General features: G+C 40.1%; 1 protein-coding gene across 4 annotated transcripts; it reads left to right on the top strand.

Moving 5' to 3' along the window:
- The first annotated feature begins 9447 nt into the window (after nucleotides 1-9447).
- sc5d (sterol-C5-desaturase) lies at nucleotides 9448-21734 on the top strand. 4 transcript variants are annotated; one of them, XM_073030008.1, is made up of 5 exons: nucleotides 9448-9577; nucleotides 17006-17223; nucleotides 18283-18415; nucleotides 19893-19993; nucleotides 20444-21734. In XM_073030008.1, exons 2-5 carry the CDS (start codon nucleotides 17014-17016, stop codon nucleotides 20885-20887), a joined length of 888 nt encoding a protein of 295 aa, XP_072886109.1. In that variant the 5' UTR covers nucleotides 9448-9577; nucleotides 17006-17013; the 3' UTR covers nucleotides 20888-21734. The 4 variants fall into 4 exon arrangements, with proteins under 4 accessions (XP_072886109.1, XP_072886107.1, XP_072886108.1 ...); XM_073030006.1 differs by having other exon boundaries at nucleotides 9523-9637; XM_073030007.1 differs by having other exon boundaries at nucleotides 9546-9691.
- The last annotated feature ends 725 nt before the right edge of the window (nucleotides 21735-22459 follow it).

Genomic DNA, 22459 nt, shown 5'->3' with positions numbered 1-22459 from the left:
ACATCACAGCATACAGGCGGGGCCAAGGTAGGATCAGGAAAAAGTAATGGTACTATTGCTTTCCCGTTATAGTGTATGGTTTAGCATTATGTGTCTCCATAGGTCGGGGCAATAGAGTTTGAACTCTACCTCTTTCCTGAACGGAAGAAATGCTAGATTTTATAATAATGATTTTTTTAAAACTACAAATGCTTTAAGTTTAAAATTTTAAAAACTCGGAAAATTCAGGAAATTTCAGCAGGTTAAGCAGCATCTGTAGGAACAGAACCAGAGTTCGAAGCTGAAACATAGGCTGTTTCTTTTCCCACTTTGTGGCCTGACCTGCTGAGTATTTCCAGCATTTATGTGTTTATATTATATACGGCATGATCAGCTGCTAGGGTCTGCTCCTACCCACTAAATTTAACTCATGTGGAACTCTTTTACAACTTTTGCCCATGTTGAAAGTATGAGCACAAGTAGAAATGAGGAGCTCTGAGGAAACTAACTCCACGGCGCCCTTTAACAATGTTTTTTTATTTCCACAACTCTGAAGACCATGAGCTTGGAAAGCACTCCACATGCCCTCCTAGCCATAACCTGAAGTTGGTGCTCTTTTCCTTTGCAACTGTTGACTTTCATTGTTTGTTCTGATCCTGTCCTCTCCAGTTTACTGATTTGCTCTTTGATCAATTGCTCCAAACAATATCAAATACCTCTCTGCGTTCCACTAACCAGAAAGCCTTATTAATTTGTTTGTATACATGCAGTTTACCAAGATTTCCCTTTCACCGCTATTTGAGTACATTGCTTGTTACACATACATTACTTCTTATCCAGATGTGTTGTTTAGTCTCTCAAATATGTACAACGTAGTCCACCACTGTGTTCTACACTCTATTGCTGAACTCTTTATTTGAAAGTTCTTTTGTAGGAATTGTTGAGAACTTCCACACTGGACTTGACTTAATAGACATGAATCTGCCGTGCCAGAAATACAATCAGTAATTCTGATGGAGACTGTATTTAATTACTAGCTAACTAACACCTGGATTGAAGAGGAAACACAAATAGACATCAGCAAAAGTCTCCAAATATTCTGTTGATCAAAGCTGCAGGCCAAGTGCTGGAAGATGGAATCAAGATGGATGGGTACCCGTAGGTCTGCATGGATGAGATGGCCTACTTCCATGATTATGACCTTATTTTAGATTTGTGAATTAGAATCAGAATCAGGATTTAATATCACCTGCATATGTCATGAAATTTATTGTGTGGCAGCAGTACAATGCAATGCATGGTAATAAAAGCAATAAATTACGATAAGAAATATATATAATAAATAATTTGTGCAGAAAGAGAGGGAAATACTGAGGAAGTATTGCAGACCATTTATTCCTACAAAGCAAAACCTATCATTATGAATGACAGTGATTCATTGTCCATTCAGAAATCTGATGCTGGAGGGGAAGAAACTATTCCTGAAATGTTGAGTGTGTGTCTTCAGGCCCCTGTACCCCCTCCATGTTGGTAGCAATGAGAAGAGGGCATGCCCTGGGTTACAGGGGTCCTTAATGATGGAGGACATTTTTGAGGCATTGCCTATTTGAAGGTGTCCTGGATGTTGATGAGGCTGGAGTTTGGCTGAGTTTACAACTTTCTGTAGCTTTTTCCAATCCTGTGCAATGGCCCCTCCATTACCAGACAGTAATGCAACCAGTACATCTGAAGAAAGTTGCGAGTGTTTTCAGTGACATATCAATTCTCCTAAAACTCCTAATGAAACATGGTGGCTGATATGCCTTCTTTGTAATTGCAACAATATGTTAGGCCAAGGATAGATCCTCAGAGATGTTGACACCCATGAATTTAGAACTGTTCACCCTTTCCACTGCTGATCCCTCAATGAGGACTGGTGTGTGTGTTCCCTCAGCTTCCCCTTTCTGAAGTCCACAATTAATTGCAGAGGGAGGTACAGGGACCCAGGTTTTGAAGCTTGTTGATTAGAACTGAGGGGACAATTGTGTTGAACACTGAGCTGTAATCAATAAAAAGCAGCCTGATTTAAGTATTACTATTGTCTGGATGATCCAAGGCTAAGTGGAGAGCCAGAGAGATTACATCTGCTGTAGACTTATTGTGCTGATAGGCAAATTGCAGCAGGTCCAGGTCCAGGTCCTTTCTTAGGCAGGAGTTGGTTCTGGCCATGACCAACCTCTCAAGGCACCTCATCACAGTAGATGTGAATATTACTGGGTGAGAGTTGTTGAGGCAGCTCACTCTACTCTTATGATTGTCACACTTTTGAAGCAGGTGGGAACCTTCAACTGCAGCAGTGTGAAATTAAAGATGCCCTTAAACATTTCCAAAAATTGGTTGGCACAGGTTTTCAGAGCCTCACCAGGTACACCAGCCTGGCACCTTATGAGGGTTCTCCCTCTTGAAAGTTGTTCTGATGCCGGGCTCTGAGACAGAGATCACAGGCAGATGCTGTAGGGATTCACACAGATGTAGTTTTATTCTCCCATTCAAAGCATGCATAAAAGGTTTTGAGCTCATCTGGGAGTGAAACATCACTGTCATTCATGATGATAGGTTTTGCTTTGTAGGAATAAATGGTCTGCAAACCCCGACAGAGCTGACATGCATCCGATTCCATCTCTAACCTCAGTCGGAATTGTTTTTTCACTCTTAAGATAGCCTTCTATAGGTCATACCTGGGTTTCTTGTATAGTCCTGGATCTCTGGTCTTGAATTTCACAGATCTAGCCCTCAGCAGACTATGAATCTCCTGGCTCCTGGTTCCTGGTTCATCCACAGTTTTTGGTTTGGATATGTCCAATATGTTCTCTAAGGCACATATTCATACACACAGGTCTTGATGAAGTTAATGACAACTGTGGCATATTCATTCAGATTTGAAGATAAATCCCTGAATATTGCCCGGTCCACCAACTCAAAGCAATCCTGTAAGTGCTCCTCCACTTCACATGTCCATACCTTCTTGGTCCTCACAACAGGTGCTGCTGTCCATAGTCTCTGCCCATATGCTGGGAGTAGAAGTACAGCCAGATGATCAAAATTTCCAAAGTGTGGGCATGGGGTGGCACGGTAAGTGTTCTTGATGGTAGTATAACAGTGGTCAGGTGTGTTGACTCCTCTGGTTTCACAGGTGATATGTTGGTGTAGTTATTCAGATATTTCTTCAAGTTAGCTTGGTTGAAAGTCCCCACAATGATAAGGAAGGCATCAGGCTACACTTTATTGTGCCTGCTGATTACAGAGTATAGCTCCTCCAGTGCCCGTCTGACACTGGTCTGAGGTGGAATGTACACCACAGCCAAGATGATGGTGAAAAACTCCCTCAGCATGTAAAAAGAACGATATTTGACTGCTAGATGTTCCAGGTTGGGTGAGCAGGACTGAGACAGAACCGCTACATCTGTGCACTATGATGAGTTAATTATAAAGCATAATCCATTTCCTCTGCCTCATCTATCCTACCTTTACAGTGAATGGTAAAGCCAAAATGGTGGGGAATAGCCAAGTTTCCATGAAGCGAAGTATGTAACAGGTGTAACTTAGGCAAATTTGTGTTGCATTGTCTCCAATGCTCATCCAATCTAAGTGTATTAATCTCCTCTCAACATTGTTGATGCACCATCTAAGCAAAGGCTTGTAAAATTATAACATATGTTGCTTTGCAGACCATTTATTTAGATATAAAAAGGACCGTTTTATTTGTTTTATATTTTCTTCTATGCCTATCCCTGAATTTTTAATGTTCTCAGTATGTTGATTCCCCAAATACTTTTGAATCGCAATTGCTACATTTCAGACAGAAGCATTAAATATCACATTTAAACTATTCTGCATTAAAACAATTCATTATGCATTAATGCAATGTGCTAACTCTCAGCTTCTGCCAAATGACGTCAACACTATTTCTACCACAGTCTAAAATCACTGTCTATTTTGTTATCCTACTTTTGAAATCTTTTCCCCATATGGTCTAGTGGTTAGGATTTCTGGTTTTCACCCAGGCAGCCTGGGTTCAACTCTTAGTATGGAACTAAGTCTTTGGGGTGGCATGGTAATGCGGTGGTTAGTGGCAGCGGTCACTGATTGGGGTTCAATTATCACCGCTGTCTGTACGGACTTTGTGCATTCTTCCTGTGGTTGTGTGGGTTTCTTCCGGATGCTCCGGTTTTCTCCTACATTCCAACAATGTATGGTTAGGGTTAGTATGTTGCCGGTATCCTATGTTGGCACCAGAAGTATAGTGACACTTGTAGGCTGCCCCCATACTCCTCAGTGATTTGATTTGATGCAAATGACATATTTCACTGTATATTTTGATGTACATGTGACAAATCAAGCTAATTTCTTATTTTATCCATCTTCATCATCTATGTGATTTCATCCTTAACTACCCAACTCTCAGCTTCCTTTCTACCTTCTTCCTTATTTGTAGAACTTGTAACCTCATATATTTCATTGCCACTCATTGGCATAGTGCAGGAATACTTAAGCAATGACAAACATGTCACACTCTAAGTTAAAATACTATATATCTTCAATTTGAAGATTGCTGTAAGCAACTTTCACTACACTCTCTAATCTGTCCTACAATACTTCATCCACGTTTGCTTCAAAATTGAACCCAATCCCAATTGCAGATATTTTTCATATAAAAATGTGCATGGAAGAGGTTTTCCACAGTTTACACACTGCTTACTGTGTTGGGAACTTTCATGCACAGTTCCCCTTAGAATGACTGACATTTTGCCTCCTAATAATGTCATCACATCCATAGTGGACCTTTTCACAATTAAAAATCTAAATTGGTACATTGAAGTGGAACCTATAATGTTCACTTGCTAACCATAAGAAAATAAAGACTAAACCCCACACAAATATAGCAAAGAACCAAAACCAAAGGGCCCCAATGTCATTCACAGCCTCTGTCAGAACATTTTTACCATCGAATTCACATTTTTGCTCAATCATTACAGCTTTCCTATAATATACAGTACATCTCAGTGTGAGATACTGTGAAGAATGCCAGATTAATCAGTCACTGTGTGGGAACACTTTTGCAGTACAGGACTTGTTCAGTGAATTGGATGGGGAGGGGAAAGTGGCCAAACACAGTAGAGATTGCAGCTTCCCTTCTTCCTATACTTGCCCTTACCTCCATGGTAACCTTTTCTACAGCTGGTCTGTGGCTAGGATAGAGGGAGTATCTTCCCAGTTGTCAATGCAGCAGTGATGCAGCACCTGTTCCAGATAGATAGAGATACTTTATTGATCCCAAATGAAATTACAGTGTCACAGTAGCACTACAAGTGCAAAGATATACAAATATTAGAAGAGAAGTAAGAAATAATAAAAAATAAGTTACCTCAAACAGTCTAACGGGGGGGTCATCACTTCCCCGGCTATAGGCCGACTAATTATAAAGCCTAATGGCCGAGGGCAAGAGTGACCTCATATAGCCCTCTTTCAAGCAGTGCAGTTGTCTTAGTCTATCACTAAAAGTGTTCCTTTGTTCTGCCTAGGCAGCATGTGACATGCAGAGGGTGAGAAACATTGTCCAGAATTGCCAGGATTTTCCGCAGGGTCCTTTGTTCTACCACAGTCTCCAGTGTGTCCAGTTTGACTCCTATATCAGAGCCGGCCTTTCTAATCAGTTTATTAAGCCTATTGGCACCACCCTTGTTGATGCCTTCCCCCCAGCACACTACTACATAGTAGATTGTACTAGCGACAAAAGACTGATAGAACAGGTGAAGAAGAGGCCTGCATATTCCAAAAAACCTCAGTCTTCTCAGGAAGTACAGGTGACCATGGTCCTTCTTGTACAGTTTCTGTGGTGGTGCTCCACTCATGTCGGTCGTCCAGGTGTACCCCCAAATACTTGTAGCACCTCACCACATCTGCATCTGTGCCATCAATAGTAACAGGGAGCAGTGCAGGCTTAGTCTTTCTAAAGTCCATCACCATCTCTTTTGTCTTACTGATGTTGAGCTGCAGATGATTCAGCTTGCACCATTTGACAAAGTTCTCCACCAGGGCCCTGCATTCATCCTCCTATCCTTCCTTTATACACCCAAATATTGTTGAGTCTTCAGGGAATTTCTGCAGATGACATGACTAAGTGCTGTACCTAAAGTCCGAGGTCTACAGAGTAAACAATACAATCCCTTGTGGGGGCTCAGTTTGACACACAGCTAGAGGCATCTGGCTGCATGAGTTGGTATGCAGAATGCCACACGTTTTAGTCCAAATTTATAAATTCTTTATGAGATTAGAGTAGACAAAATGCCCCCCTCTCTCCTGGTTCAATTACCTGAACCCCTTCTTTTTGCCTGGAGCACCATTTATGACTTGTAGTTTACACTTTTCTCTATCATTTGGTTCAGAGCTATTATTAATGTTAACTTTTCCAGGATTACCCTAATTCTTGAGTTTACAGTAATTACCTAAAGTAACGGACCCTCTAAATGCACTGAATTTCAAAATAATAGACCCTTTAATTACAGGAGTCACAGGGTTATAATCACTCTGATCCCTGGGGTTACATACCAGGTTTCAGGAGTGGCAGTTATACCTGTGTTTACAGGAATTCTGTAGATCACAGACCTTATTTTGAGGTTACAGTAACCCCCAGAGTTACAGACACTATAAAAATTAGCATTATTTGTCACATGTACATCAAAACATTGAAACATACAGTGAAATGCGCCATTTGCATCAAATCAAATTAGCAAAGACTGTGCTGGGTAGTTTAAAGTTCAAAGTCAATTTTGATATCGAAGTACATATATATCATCATATACAAACCTGAGATTCTTTTTCTTGTAGGCATACTCTATAGATCTATAGCAAATCTATAGAATAGTAGCTATAACAGGATTAATGAAAGATTAATCAGAATGCAGAAGACTACAAACTGTGCAAACGCAAATGTAAGTAAATAGCAATAAATAACGAGAACATGAAATAACAATATAAAGAGTCCTTAAAGTGAGACCATTGGTTGTGGGAACACCAGAAGTAGAATGAGTGTAGTTATCCCCCTTTTGTTCAAGAGCCTGATGGTTGAGGGGTAGTAATTGTTCTTGAACCTGGTGGTGTGAGTCCTGAGGCATCTGTACCTTCTACCTGATGGCAGCAGTGAGAAGAGAGCATGGCCTGGGTGGTGAGGATCTTTGATGATGGATGCTGCTTTTCTGTGGCAGCATTTCATGTAGATGTGCTCAATGGTTGGGAGGGTGTTACCCGTGATGAACTGGGCCGAATCCACTACCTTTTGTAGGATTTTCTGCTCAAAGCCATTGGTGTTCTCATACCAGGCTGTAATGCAGTCAGCCAATACACTTTTCACCACACATCTGTCAAATTTTGCCAAAGTTTTAATGACATACCAAACCTCCGCAAACTCCTGAGGAAGTAGAGGTACTGTCGTGCTTTTCTTGCAATTATATTTGTATAATTCTGATGCACCTCTGGCACGAACATAGCATGCCTACAACTCACTAACCTTAACTAGCTTTGCGATTTGGGAGGAAACCCATGTGCTCATGGGGAGAACATACCAACTCCTTATGGACAGCAGTGGGATCTGAAACCTAATCAGTGATTGCTGGCGCTATAACATGATGCACTAACTGCTACGCTACCATACTGACCCATAATTGCTACCCCACTATAATTCTTAGCATTAAATTATCTCTCATGGCAATAGACATTCTAATTCTCTATTTAATATTATGGACCTTTTTTTTTAAAGAGTATTTACTAGAATGCTACATTAAATTAGAATCAGGTTTATTATTACTGGCATCTGATGTGAAACTTGTTAACTTAGCAGCAGCAGTTCAATGCAATAGATAATCTAGCAGTGAGAGAAAAAAATAAATTAAACATAATAGTAAATATTGAATAGATTTAAAAGGACGTGCAATAACATGAATACTGTATATTTTTAAAAAGTGAGGTAGTGTCCAAAGCTTCAATGTCCATTTAGGAATCAGATGGCAGAGGGGAAGAAGCTGTTCCTGCATTGTTGAAAGTATTCTGACTGGATGCATCATGGCATGTTACTGCAATTCTAGTGCACAGAAACTCAAAAGGCTCCAGAGTAGGTGTTCCCAATGTGTTGGGCCGCTGCCTGCTCTCCCCAAGTCCCAATGAACCAGTTATTTTCATATATATTTAAATAGTTAAGTTAAAATAAGTAGTTCAAAATAATAGCAATTTTTAAAATGTGAGGTAGTGTTCATGGGTTGAATGTCCATTTCGGAATCGGATGGCAGAGGGGAAGAAGCTGTCCCTGAATCACTGAGTGTGTGCCTTCAGGCTTCTGTACCTCCTACCTGATGGTAACAGTGAGAAAAGGGCATGCCCTGGGTGCTGGTGGTCCGTAATTATGGACGCTGCCTTTCTGAGACACTGCTCCATTAGTTGGCATATCTCACTCCTGTATGTCCTCTCATCATCACCTGAGATTCTACCAACAATGGTTGTATCATCAGCAAATTTATAGATAGTATTTGAGCTATGCCTGGCCACACAGTCATGTGTATGCAGAGTAGAGCAGTGGGCTAAGTACACACCCCTGGGTGCACCAGTGTTGATCATCAGCAAGAAGGATCTTTTTTTTCTTTTGTATTTGCATAGTTTGTTGGCTTTTGCAGATTGGTTATTAGGCCATCCTGTTGGGTGCCATCTTTCATTGATAAGATGGATTGCAGGGGTTGGATATGGTGGCATATATGTACTTTGTTAATAAATTTGTTTTGAACTTGGAAAGAATTTTCAGTTACAGGTATACTTCAAACAGAGGTTGATAGGTTCTTGATTAGGGTTCAAAGGTTATGTGCAGAAGCCAGGAGGAAGGAAAACAAATCAAATAAATCATGATCAATTGACAGAGCAAACTCAGTGGGCCAAATGGCATAATTCTGACATTACATATTATGGAGGGAACGCACACATAGTGTTGGAGGAACACACACAAAATGCTGGTGGAACACAGCAGGCCAGGCAGCATCTATAGGGAGAAGCAATGTCGACGTTTCGGGCCGAGACCCTTCGTCAGGACTAACTGAAAGGAAAGATAGTAAGAGATTTGAAAGTAGGAGGAACTCAGTAGGCCAGGCAGCATCTAGGAAAGAGTACAATCGACGGGCCGAATGTTTACCCATTCACATGGATCTGTAATTCTCAGGGTTCTCATCACGCCGGTCCCTTTAAAACTGTAAAATTTACTCTCCGAGCACAGAGGGCGGATAGTGGTTCTATGAGTGATGTAATGAGTCAGGCGACTGCTCAGCCAATCGCAGCCTGAGCTGACAGGACGCAATGTGAGTGGCACCCAATCCTACCCTCTCAAAGCTGAATAGCCCGACGGATTTCCCCGCCCGCCTCCCATTATTGGCTAGCTCTGCCCCTCCAGAGAAGGCGGGGTGGTTTAATCGAGCAATCAACCAGGGGCTAAGAATCGCATGATCGGATTGGCCGGTTTCTACTGTCAATCACGGATGACGGTGGGCGGGCTGGCGGGCAGGTCGTTTTGGTACTGGAATTGCCGGTGAGAGCCTGGATTTTCGTGCAGTAGTGATCGGGTGATTGAGCCTTCAGTGTCGGCTCAGTGAGTACCTCCTACCCTTTCGAGCCAGAAGGTCCGGTATTATCTGTGGGGAAGGTGGGTAGTTGTGGAACGTGGAGGGAATCGATTACGGGTCAGACGTCGACTAGATGGGCCGAATGCCCTCTTCCTACGTCGTATTCTTAATTCTACCTCGTTCGGTTACTTCGTTATTTTGTCACTTGAGCATTTCCTTTTGCATTGCTTTAGATTTGCACTAACAGTCTTTTCACCATCTGCTATTTTGTATGGCGCTGTATTTATTATTACCGTATATACTGTTTACTTTGTAAGATTCATGTGAGCAAAACATTTAATTGCACTCTGGTGAATGTGATAATAAACTAATTTGAATCGGAGGGGAATATGTAAGGTTCTGTGTCCCAATCCAGAGTTCAGATTACCCCCCACTCTATTTCAACCTGACGGTGTCTTCAGTTCTAATGGTGATGACAGACACTCTTCTCTCATACTCAAAACGATCTCGCTTTTTCTCTCTTTCCTAATTCTGAGGAAGGGTAGCTAATCCGACCATTATTCTCTTTCCAGAGATGTTGCCTTATCTTTTCCATCTTTTTCAGTTTTTAAAACAAACTGGCTATGGTGTGGGATTAGTTCCATTTTGGTTTCCTTTGTCTTGGCCATGATGGATTCATTGACCTGTTTATTTAAGTACAAAGTTCTGGTTAATATTTATGTGTTGGTGAATGCCACAATTGATAAAAATAGTTATTATCATTGCTGCTTTCGGGAACTTGCTCTGTCTGAATATGTTGGCTGCTTCACAACAGTGACTACACTTCTGGGTTAGAACAGAAAAATACTGCAACCCCTCAGCAAGTAATAAGAAATAGGAGCAGGAATAGGTCGTCTGCTCTGCCAAGCCTGTTCTGCCATTTATTAATATTGTGGCGGATCTGGCCATGGACTCAGTGCCACTTAACTGCTGGAGTCTGCCATAACCATAGCCCTTAATCTGTGTCTTAATTATATTTAATGAGGTTGTCTGTACTACTTTCCTGGGCAAAGAATTCCACAGATTCACTACTCTCAGGAAAAATTAGTTCTTCCTCATTTCTGTCCTAAACCTACTCCTTTCCCCCCCCCCCCCAAGTTTTGGGGTTATGTCCCCTAGTTCTAGTCTCATTTACCAGTGGAAACAGCTTTCTTGCCTCTAAAATATCCCTTTCATAATATTATGTTTCTTTATAAATCCCCTCTCATTCTTCTGAATTCCAGTGAGTACAATGCTAGGCTAACCCCCTTAACTCAGCGTATTTTTTTTCTCAAGTAAGGATACTGGAAATGCACACTTCACCAGTACTCTGGTTGCAGCATAATCTCCCTGCTCTTAAATTAAATCCCTCTGGCAATGAAGGTCAACATTCCAATGTCCTCCTGATGACCTGTTGTATCTGCAAACAATTCTTTAGCAATTCATGAACGAGCACTCCCAAGTCCTTTTGCACAATAGCAATTGTGGAAAGAGAATCTGTTCAGATGCCCCTCAGTAGCATCTGTGCAAAGCAAAACTAAGTTAACATTTCAAGTCGAAGACCCATCATCAGAGCTAGGCAAAGAGGAAACGAGTTGGCTTCTCATTTTCCCAATTCTGATGAAAGGTCTTCAGTCTGAAACGTAAACTCAGTTTTGTTTCGCACCATTGCTGTGCATCCCACATTAACATCTGTAGTTTTTGTTACTGCACAATAAATGGTGAGACCTCAGGAATGTAAATGTACAGAGGGACTTTGGGCTGACTACAAGTTCATTGATCTCTGAAAAGGGCATTCCTTACCAGTGGACAGGGTAGTGAATAAAGCTTGCCTTCATATGATGAGGCATTAAGTATAAGAGTTGGGATGTCATGTTGCAACTGTTTTTATTTAAGTAAATGTTGGCCAGACTGCATTTGGAGTGTTATATGGAATCCTGATTGCAGGAAAGACATGGTAGCAACAGAGAGAGTGCAGAAGAGTTTCTACAGAATGTTGTCCGGAATGGATGGCTGTAGTTCTAATGTGAGTTTTATCAGTTTGGGCTTATTCTCACAGGAAGGCTTAGGGATGACCTGATAAAGATTTATAATATTATAGGGTGGAAAAAGCTTTTCTTTGAGTAGGGTGTCTAAAACTAAAGGGCTTGAGTGCAAGGTATAAGGGAATTCATTGATGGAAATCTGATCGGTAGGTTTTCCATAGAGGATAGTGAGCATATGAACTGAGCTGCCAGTGGAAATGAGAGGGGCAGGTACAATTACACTGTTAGAAGTTATTTGGCCAGGTACTTGGAAAGGAAAGGAGCAGAGAAATGCCAGTCTAATGTAGGTAAATGGGATTGGCTTAGATGTCACAGTTATCATTGATGTGTTCAGCTGAAGGGACCTTTTCTGTGGTGTACAACTCTTGACTATATCCATTTTACTTGACTCCTTAATGGTATTGTTTGTTTGTTAGTCTTTTAGGTGCTGACTTTGTAGTACCAAGGGGATGCTATAAGCATAGGAATTGGTGTGCTTCAGATCAGATATGTGATTCTTACAACGATGAAATAGTTTCCCATAACATCTGGATGGTAAGGATGTGCATGAAATGGAGAGCATTTGCTTCAGAATGGAGCTGAACAGAAGTATCTTGTAGCTATGTTATTCATAATATCTGGATGTTCCAAACCACTTTACAAGCCTCCCCACCACCACCAAGGACATCTTCAAAAAGCATGCTTCAAGAAGGCAGCATACATGATTAAAGACCTTCACCACTCGGGACATGCACTTTTGTTGTTACTGCCATCAGGGAGGAGGTACAGGAGCCTGAATATGCACACTCTGAAAGTTTTAGGAACAACTTCTTCCCCTCCGCCATGGGATTTCTGAATGATCTCTGAATACTATCTCTCTATTCCTTTTTACATTAATTATTTTTTATTGCAACTTATAGTAATTGTTTAATGTATTGCACTGCATTACTGTCACAAAACAACACATTTCATGACATACTTTAATGATAATAAACCTGATTCTGAATTCTAGTGTGGTGGGTGTGTGTCTTACCTACTCAGGTTTAGTAAATGGAATCCCACAAATACAACACTGAAGTGGACAAAATTTATAAATGAAAGGTTTCTTTTCATGGCATTTAATGATTTTTTTTGTTTGATTTGTTGTTTGATTGTGAGACAATTTGAGATACTTACTGAAGTGCTTTTGAAGCAGTCGCTTATAGAAAATACACAGTTTGTGGGCAGTGTCTCCCGGAAGCAGCAAAGATAATAATCAAATAATAGGAGGGCGAAAGGGGTATCTACAATTCTCTTCAAAACAATGGCTTGGGATCTATTGCTAGTAGAACTGCTTCCTTGCAGCTCTAGCAACGTGGCTTCAATCCTGACATCTGTGTACAGTATACACATTTTCTGTTTGAGTGCATAGGTTTCCCCAGTGGCTCTGAGGAGTTTCCTCCCACATCCCAAAGATGTGCAGATCAGTGGATTATTTGGTCATTGTAAATTGCCTGTAGTGTGTGGTGAGATCTGGGGTTCAATTACCAGGAATGTGGGAAGAATAGCTTCCAGGGAATATTGTGAGGAAAATGGGATTCCTCTACAAACCAGCATTGACTCAGTGGGTGGATATTGCCTCCCATTGTGTCATTAGGAAACTGGAAATTAAGCCTTGGTTTATCTTTTTTACCTTGCTACAGCATTGAGGTGATAGGTTATATTTTCAATCGATTAGGTGCTAATATCATTTAGTGTTGAGGATAAATATTTGTACTTTTGTTAAAAGTGATCATTATGTGTCATGAATGTTTCTTGGGATACGCCAGATTGCTTTTTAGGTCTTTGTGAATTATTCATTTCCTGAGGGCCATGAATGGAACTAAGTATCGTATAATTAAGTGCTTCAATTCATTCAGATCCGAAGAAACTTTTGAAGCTGTTGAAGCTGGTTGGCCCTGGGATTGAGGCTACATCCACACTAGACCCAGATAATTTTGAAAAAGCCGGTTTCGCGTAAAAACGATAGGCGTCCACACTAAGCATTCTTGAAAATACTTCTGTCCACATTAAAACGGATATTTCGGCGAATTTCCTCCTACTGCACATGCACAGGACACATCTACCGAAAACAAGCGACATGTTTGGTGTCGAATCTCGCCATGAAAGACTTGCTGCGTGTTTGTTCAGTTACAGACTAGAAAAACTTAAACGACGGACAGCTGTTGGCTCTTGCGAAGGTGGACTTAAAACCAAAAAAAAACAAATACTGGAGTGTATGGAGGCAACCGACAGGGAGTTCACGGACAGCATGACCCAGCAGACGACGAACATTGGAAAACTGACTAACTCTGTTGCATTAATAAAGCCCCTTGTTAAATGTATAAAACATGTCTGCATCAGTGTTATCTTGTATTTCCATACAATGTTACATTAGGCTGTTATACATCTATTGTCAGAGAAGTACTTGCATAAATAGGTAAACCACCTGCATACGAGCAAGGACAGAAAACAGGGCAAAGTGAGTATACTTATTTATTCAGTAAGTTATGGGTCAAAGTATTTGGTGAGTACATTTCTAACTCTTCTGGCTTCAGTCTCGTTGCCATCTGTTCTGAAATTGTTAGGTTGCGTTCAAGAAAACAATGAAATGCCGCGCTGCCGTCACCATCTGTTCCGGCACGTCATGACAGCGGTTTTAGATTTCTCCGGTTACCCCGTCCACACTGCTCCGTCCAATCCGGCATTTTCAAAATTACACACTCTGGAGAGCGTTTCTGAAATTCTCCGTTTTCGGGGGAGGAAAACACCATTTTAGTGTGGACAGAGGATCAAAACGAAGAGAAAAAGCTTCGTTTACGGATTTATCCAGTCTAGTGTGGACGTAGCCTTAGTCATGATAATCTTTTGTCGACGTGTGCTGAGATTGGGATGATTGGTCTTCATCAACATCAACCATTTCCCTTTTGTGCAATGCCTTTCACCTTGGTGTTTGTTAACTTCAGTTTTATCAAGGCTCCTTAATTCCACACTTAGTCAAATGCTTCTGTGACATCAATGGCAATTACTCCCATCTCCAGAACTCGTCTCTTTTGTCTATATTTTAAAAAGGCCCTGATTGGATTTGGGAAAATCTAGACTGATGATCAGTGAGCTGATTATCTGTTCAGGGTCAACAACACTACCCATAACTTTGACAAGTAGACAGGGCTCCATTCCAAGCTCTGTCAAGCAAAAGGGTACCAGTTGGATACGGGAAAAGTTACCCAAATCAGAGATGTATTTATAACCACCTGAAGATTGACACTGATGCTTAAGGAATCTCTGGCCTAGGGGTGCTGAAGTTGGGAAACATTCAGGATACTATTGAGAGCTTTGAGGCTATGCATGCAAAACCTACAGAGGCCTTGATACCAGAGGACATTAAATAGTTCTAGATTACAGCTTTACCAGGTGTTTCTTCAAACGTATTTCTCTCCTCCTGGTGGAACTGGGGTTGGTTCTTGGCTAGATTGTAATGATAGGCGTTATAGATCATGATGATGACTCTTGGGATCTAAAAGTTTCTAGTTTGATCTGTGCAATGTGTTCTGTTCAGTTCTGTTTAGCAGAATGTATGATGGAAGGTGCCTTGAGTTGCAGATGGAATTTAACTCTGTGAAGGTTGTGGTTTTTGCTCCTACCAATGTTGTTGTGGATGGATGTGTCCTACAGTAGGTGTATAGGTAAAGATGTCGTCAAGACGGTTTATCCTCATGTTGGATTCTCTCACTTGCCACTGGCCGTCTGGTTCTCTGAAATGACCAGCTCAGTCAGGGGTAGTCCTACTCTGTGGTAGACAGTGATTCTATAAATCAGAGTTAAATACGATGTACTAGAATAGTGGTATGGTTGCATAGTCAACTTCAGATTAGTTTTCACTTTTTATGAAAGTGAACTTAAAAACTGCATTGATAATTGAAGGATTTGAATCAATATTTCTGGATTACTAATCTGGCAATTTAATAAATCTGCTGCAATCTTGTCTGTTTGAGATCTATCATTCACAGAAACAACATTTAAGTTCTGTAATGTTCAATATATGTAGCCTATTGTAGTGTTTTTTTTTAAAAAAAAGGAATGTCAGTTTGTATAAATGTCCTGAATTGTCAGCTTTGCTCACTATGAGAAAAATTTTGGGCAGCCCGAGGGCAGCTGTAATTGACACATAGTTGCCATTCTTTTTAAATTGTGAGCTTATGAAAGTGTAGTCCTTTAGAGAAAACCAATTGTAGCTATTGTGTAGGTGTCCAACCTGTTTCATTACATTGTGCAGTGATTTTTTTTTTGCACAGTTTCTATAGGGACAAAACCTCCCTACAGTAACATGTAAATGATGTACAGTGGATTCCAGTTAATTGGGGCATCTGCTTAATTGGGACAACTCATAAAGAACAAAAACTAATTAAGGAAATAGCCTGGATTCCTTTTGTTTATGTGGGACACTATTCTGCTTAATTGGGACAGGAGAGTGCTGCCAAACAGTTCCTAACTAGCATCAGTCGTGCACTTTTGTGGCTGTTAAACACTACACTATGCTTAGATCAAATAGTTTTTAAATAGCATTAGTTGTGTTTGTGTTCAAAAGCAGTGATTTCTGTCACTGATAGTTGATGAGAAATAAGCAGGAAGACAATTCAGAACCATTTTGCTCACTGTAGTTTCATGCAGTTTGGCTTGGAGATGCCAGGAATGGCTGGGAATGAAAATGAAATGATTCCACTACTTCAAATTAGGAACTGCTATGAATTTGAAGGTATGGACAATCATCTTGAATGTTACAATGAAAAAGAAGATTTGGAGGAGGCAATCGTTGAGAGCATTGTATGAAATTAGTTATTATCTGCACTAGGTGGCTGCACTGATTTTGTTCATTTACAGTCAAAGAAACACGGCAGAGTATACAGAATGAATCCCACCATCGATGAGTTCTATTAGGAACTAATATGGTTTTATAGTAGTGTGGTAACATTTAATTTAAATACAAATTTTGTTACTCAGTTAAATGGTAGTTTGTCTTTTTTTGTGCCTTTTTAACTATTTCCATGAAGCTTCAGCTAATTAATAGGGCCAAAATGTACTGGTCCCAATTAACCAGAGTCCACTGTATTTGTTTTTGTATTGGAACAATTAGGACTGCTTGCAATTAGCTTAACTTCTGTGAAATTATTTCAATACATTTTAAATAAGGAATATAATCTTGCAAGTGATTAACTTCAGTTTGGGCCACTTGGGTAAATTCTGGATGGAGCTCTGAAAGAGGTGGTAGACTTGGATTCTTCATTGTGGATTGATTCAGAAAGGGATAACTCACTAAGACCTTTTGATCCACAGGTTATGCCATGGATATCGTACTACATTATGCAGACTACTACTTTTTCACACCATATGTTTACCCCAGCTCCTGGCCAGAGGATGGCACTCTACGTCAGCTGATTAGCCTCCTAGTTGTAACTAATCTGGGAGCTGCAGCCATATATTTCTGCTTTGGAACTTTGAGCTATTATCTTATTTTTGATCATACATTGAAGAAGCACCCACAATATTTGCCGGTAAGTATTATGCTCAATGGAATTTTTGTGATTCTACCTGTTTTGATTTGATTTTTAGATCCACTGGGCACCACTGGGTATTGGCTACTGTGTATGTAGACCCCCCCCCCACCCACGCACTCATAAGGAATTAAATTTCTTGGTCCAGTTTAAAGTGTCTACTGAGTTGTAATTTTTAAGTGTCATTCTCTCTCATCATTTAAAAAATGTTTAGCTCCTTATAAATAGTAAATTCTGCTTTTTTAAAAATGTGTTACTTCATCTTTTGCCTGACTTCATTGTGCGTGTGCTACATGTCATAGAGACTTGAAAAGTAATGATTTTTATTTGAAGATTAATATGCTGCAGAATCCATCTTCAGAGTCAAGCTGTTTAATGGTTTCTGTGGGCAATGAATAAGGGAAACCTGAAATAACTAATTTTGATTAGAAAGATTTTCTAACAGAAAGGTTAGAATGTGGAAATTCTCCCTTATTGAAACATCTCAGACTCCAGCTTGAGAGGTGAGAAAATGGCACAGAAATCCTGAGCTGAAGTACGTTCCCATAGACAAGGAGCAGAGTTAAGCCCATTGAGTTTGCTTCACCATTTCATTGTAGCTGATTTATTATCCCTTTCAGCCCCATTCTTCTGCCTTCTCCCAGTAATGTTTGACACCCTGAATAATCAAGAAGCAATCAGCCTCCACTTTTAAATATTTTCAAATGGTGGTGCGGGGGAAATATTTAGAGTTTTTCATTTCTTCTGAATTTTTGGAAACAGTCAATTTAAGTAAACATTGCAGGATTATTGCAACAATTATAAGTTACAGAGAAGTTGCATTCTCGGTATTGCAATTTTTCCATAACTCGGTGCTGCTGCATCTGTGCATGTATCGAAAAATACATTCATAAAAGAAATACTTTATTTTTTTTCTTCACCTAAATTCTGTAAGAGCAAGTTTTATCCCATATCTCAAATTTTTAGATAGTGATTTGAGTTTTGTTTAGGTGAATTTTCATTACCCATGCAGCTGTAACACAAGTGTTGTCTGCACTGAACTTTATCTCTCTCCTGTAGAATCAAGTGCAGCGGGAAATAAAGTATGCTATGCAGTCACTTCCATGGATAAGTATTCCAACTGTCGGGCTGTTCTTTGCAGAAATTCGAGGCTACAGCAAATTGTATGATAGCATCACAGATTCTCCTTACGGTGAGTGTTTGAAAATAAGTGCAACAGAAAGTGGGAAATGGGCTAACTTTTGGGTGTGTTTCCACTTGGGAGCAAGATATTTGTCATTTTTTTTTGTTTAATCTCCTGTAGAAATCAGTCCTGAAACAGCAAGCCGAAGATTGACGGCCACAATATTGAACCTGTTTGTTAGGTTTAGTTGAGAATAACAAGGGCTAGTTGCTATGCTTCCACCAGTGGGAGAATTTCAAATGAGGGCAAATGAGGGAATGAATTTATAAGACACAGGAGCAATCACTCACAACTTGGGTGTATAGGATTCCTCCCCCCCCCCCCCCCCCCATAAAAGGATGGCAAATCTCTAAATTCTTTCAGTAATCCAGCCTCCACAAGCTGCCGGAGGAGAGAATTTCAGAGGATGTAGATAAGTTATTGGAGTGGCAAGATAGAGATGCGTCTCTATCAAGGGAGGTGTAAGGCACTCCTTCCCTCTGCTAGCCGACAGGTCACCCTATGGTAAGGTATAGTACCTGCTTAGTGCCCTACCCCCTCAGGATCGGGTCACATGAAGCTATGGGAGCAAGTGGTTGATGGTTGTATGAGTAGCTGGTGCAGGTCACGAGTCCTGGTTATGCGACCATTGACGCCAGGCAGGCAGTCTCCGAAGAATATCGATAATGGCTGGCGTCACTCTTCTGGTAAAGACGCTGCCCAGAAAAAGGCAATGGCAAACCATTTCTGTAGAAAAATTTGCCAGGAACAATCATGGTCATGGAAAGACCATGATCACCCACGTCATATGACTCAGCACATAACAAGCAAATAAGTTAAATTATAGGAAGCTTGAGTAATTGAGGGTAAAGATGAACTGCAAAGGGATGGGGACCATGGGAAGGTAAGCCATCATCATATTGAAAGACCAGATGATCTACTCCTGATGTGCTGTTTTTGTCTGAACTTAAATTAGATTTTATTCTGCTGGCCTGAGATCTAGATTTACTTTAAATCATACTTTTTTTTTTGAGATTTTGAAAGAACTTGTTGCCTGGATGTTAGAACTTATTACTACTTCTTGCTTCACTGCCAAATTCTGTTTCTAAAGCATCGTTAAATGTTTTAGATGTTAATTATGTTATTACAAATGCATGTTTGTGTTGCTATTCACAGTAACCATAACTGACCAAGAAAAACATTAAAATGACAGGCTTTGGAATATAACTTAGTTATATGTAGTATTATTTATACATGTATAGTGTGTGTGTATGGTCCATTACACACATCCACCACCAAATTATGAACATGAGATTCTGCAGATGCTGAAAATTTAGAACACACAAAATGCCCAAAATTTAATTTCCATGAATGCTGCCTGAGTTCCTCCAACATTGTGTGTTGCACCAAATTATGAAATGTAGATATGACACTGAGTGAAGTTATGAAACAATTTTCAATAGTTGAATGTCTGTATACTGAGCTTCTGACCTTCCTTTCTTTTCAGGTTGGTTTGGAGTGGTGCTCAGTATGATCTCCTTCCTCTTCTTCACAGACATGTGTATCTACTGGATCCATCGGTTTCTCCATCACAGGCTCCTCTACAAAGTAAGAAGCTTGGGTTTAGATTACAGGGTTTGTTTGCTTGCAGAGATCTGAGAATGGCAAAAGTTAATTTTAACAATTATACACATTCCAGAAATGCATAACTGGGAGAAAGGTATTCAGATGTGGCTAGCTGCTATCTCATTGCATGTTCCCCCATTGCCCTGTTTTAATTGTGCCAGCTCTTTGCAGGAGCTGTTTATTAGTTCCATCCCTCTTAGTGCTGCTGCCTCATGGACTATATATTCTTATTTACATGTTTAAACAAAGTTTTGAAATGCATTGATGTTGTTGACATTATTTCCCTTGAACATTAATTTTTAAATATAATGCTATTGTCTTTTCCTTTCAACTGACCCTGCTTTATATGTTAGTTGATTAATGATACATAGTGTGGTCTTGACCATGTACCTTAATATTAGTATGAATTGTAACTTCTGGTGTTGTCTACAGCATTTACATAAGCCTCATCATACTTGGAAGATCCCGACTCCATTTGCAAGTCATGCTTTTCACCCAGTGGACGGCTTCCTACAGAGCATCCCATATCATATCTACCCTTTCCTCTTCCCGCTACACAAGGTGGTTTACTTGGGTCTCTACATCTTTGTCAACATTTGGACAGTGTCCATTCACGACGGGGACTACAGAGTCCCCAGAGTTCTCGAGGGTGTCATTAATGGCTCAGCTCATCACACAGATCACCATCTGTACTTTGACTATAACTATGGCCAGTATTTCACATTGTGGGACCGAATTGGGGGTTCCTATAAGCACCCCTCGGCCTTGGAAGGCAAAGGGCCACAGGACTACCTGAGGAACCTGAAGGAGAAGCTTTTTGATGGGACTTACACTAATGCTCATTCATCTGAGCAGAAAATCCAGAAAGGAGAATAAGCAGCTTCCTTTTCCCCTTTTGCTCATGTTTAACCTCAGTGGAGCTCCTTATCTTCACCGGATATACTTAATGATTTGCTCCTATTTACTGCGTTATTGCAAGTGAGACCAATTTGAAACAAGCAGAATAAATTTGTAGCTTTGTGTGAGATTGTGGTGTAGACCCCACATCTATTCCTCTTTACAGATTGGAAATTAAGCCACTGGTTACATATTAAATGTACCTGTAATTAGAATATTTGGAAATCTTGGGTGTCAGGGCCTTGGTGTACTATTGAAACAGTTGCAGTAGTATTACGGCACATCGTAAGTAGGTACAGGTGATACTTGGATGTCTGCTTTTATGAAATACATAACAAGAATAGAATGGTTGCTGAAAGATCTGGATTATTATGAATCTGATTACAAGCATTTGGGCAAAAATTCTGTGCTATGTATTTTTGAATGTTTTAAAAATGTACAGTGGATTTTCAGTGATAAATAATACTGCATCTGAAATGAAATGCTGTTAACGATTGGGGCTTAAACCATCTTGCTTTGTATGTTTAATGTTTAGTTTATCTTGTCTGATTGTTTTGTTCTTGTGATGGATTATGTAGTAAAATGCTCTGCTACTTTAAGGTTGAAGTGTAATTAATTTTTAACTGAACTTCCCAACTTGATATTGTAAATGTGTTTTATTACATTGCTTTTAACAATGAAATCTGGGTTCAAATCCAATGCAGAATGATCTCCATTACCAGCTGTTCAAATGCAGTAGAATCTGAGGTGTACAGTACACTATAGTCCTGTTGACCTTGTGTTTGAAAATTTTAGGGGAGTATTAAAGTGGCTTTCTTCATTTAAATGTTCTTTAAGTGACTCTCATTTAGCAAGACAGCAGTGAAGCATGTGGGAAATGGTGACATGTGGTTCTAGGTAAGCTGCATTTGCCTTGATATCAAGGAAACATCTGCTTTAATCTCCAATTCTACTCAGCTTAACAGTCTCACACAATTAAATCATACATGACTGTACCATAATGTTTTGAAATTCTTATTATTGTTGTTTTGCAGAAACCTTATTAAATTGTAATACCTTTCCTGGTTGCTCATGTTAATGCAACAGAAGGAAACATTGTCCATTTATCCAATTTTTTAAAATCTCATATTTTTAAATATAATGTGTAGATTGATTTTAATCCTGACCACTCAATTCTCTTATTGCAATTGTTAGAAATTGGTACAGTTCAAGTTTAATTATTATTCAACCATACAAATGAATACAACTAAATGAAACAGAGTTCCTCTGAGGTCAAGGTGCAAAACATAGAACCAGCAGTCACATACAGCACAAAACACATGATAGCAGTAAACCATACGGTCACAAAAAAATATAGCCCAAGGCCCTGAGTATCGTGATGTGAAGATTGATGGTGCATGGATGTTGTCCTAAAGGCATATTTCTGCAAGAACAAGTGCGTAGCAGTTCCTCGTCAGGTGCTAGTGCAGCTGCAGACAAGCGCAATCCAGCTTGTCTTCCCACCCCTTCCGCCTGAGCCAAACACTGGAGGGCAGCACTGATGAGAGTGGC

This window comes from Hemitrygon akajei, chromosome 26, assembly GCF_048418815.1.
Source record: "Hemitrygon akajei chromosome 26, sHemAka1.3, whole genome shotgun sequence".
Lineage (NCBI taxonomy): Eukaryota > Metazoa > Chordata > Chondrichthyes > Myliobatiformes > Dasyatidae > Hemitrygon > Hemitrygon akajei.
This window is presented reverse-complemented; position numbering and strand designations above follow the sequence as displayed.

Coding starts and splice junctions, on each gene's coding strand:
- sc5d (XM_073030008.1), top strand. CDS start 17,014: ATGGATATCGTACTACATTATGCAGACTACTACTTTTTCACACCATAT. Junction 17,224..18,282: donor AGCACCCACAATATTTGCCG/GTAAGTATTATG, acceptor TCTCTCCTGTAG/AATCAAGTGCAGCGGGAAAT. Junction 18,416..19,892: donor CATCACAGATTCTCCTTACG/GTGAGTGTTTGA, acceptor CTTTCTTTTCAG/GTTGGTTTGGAGTGGTGCTC.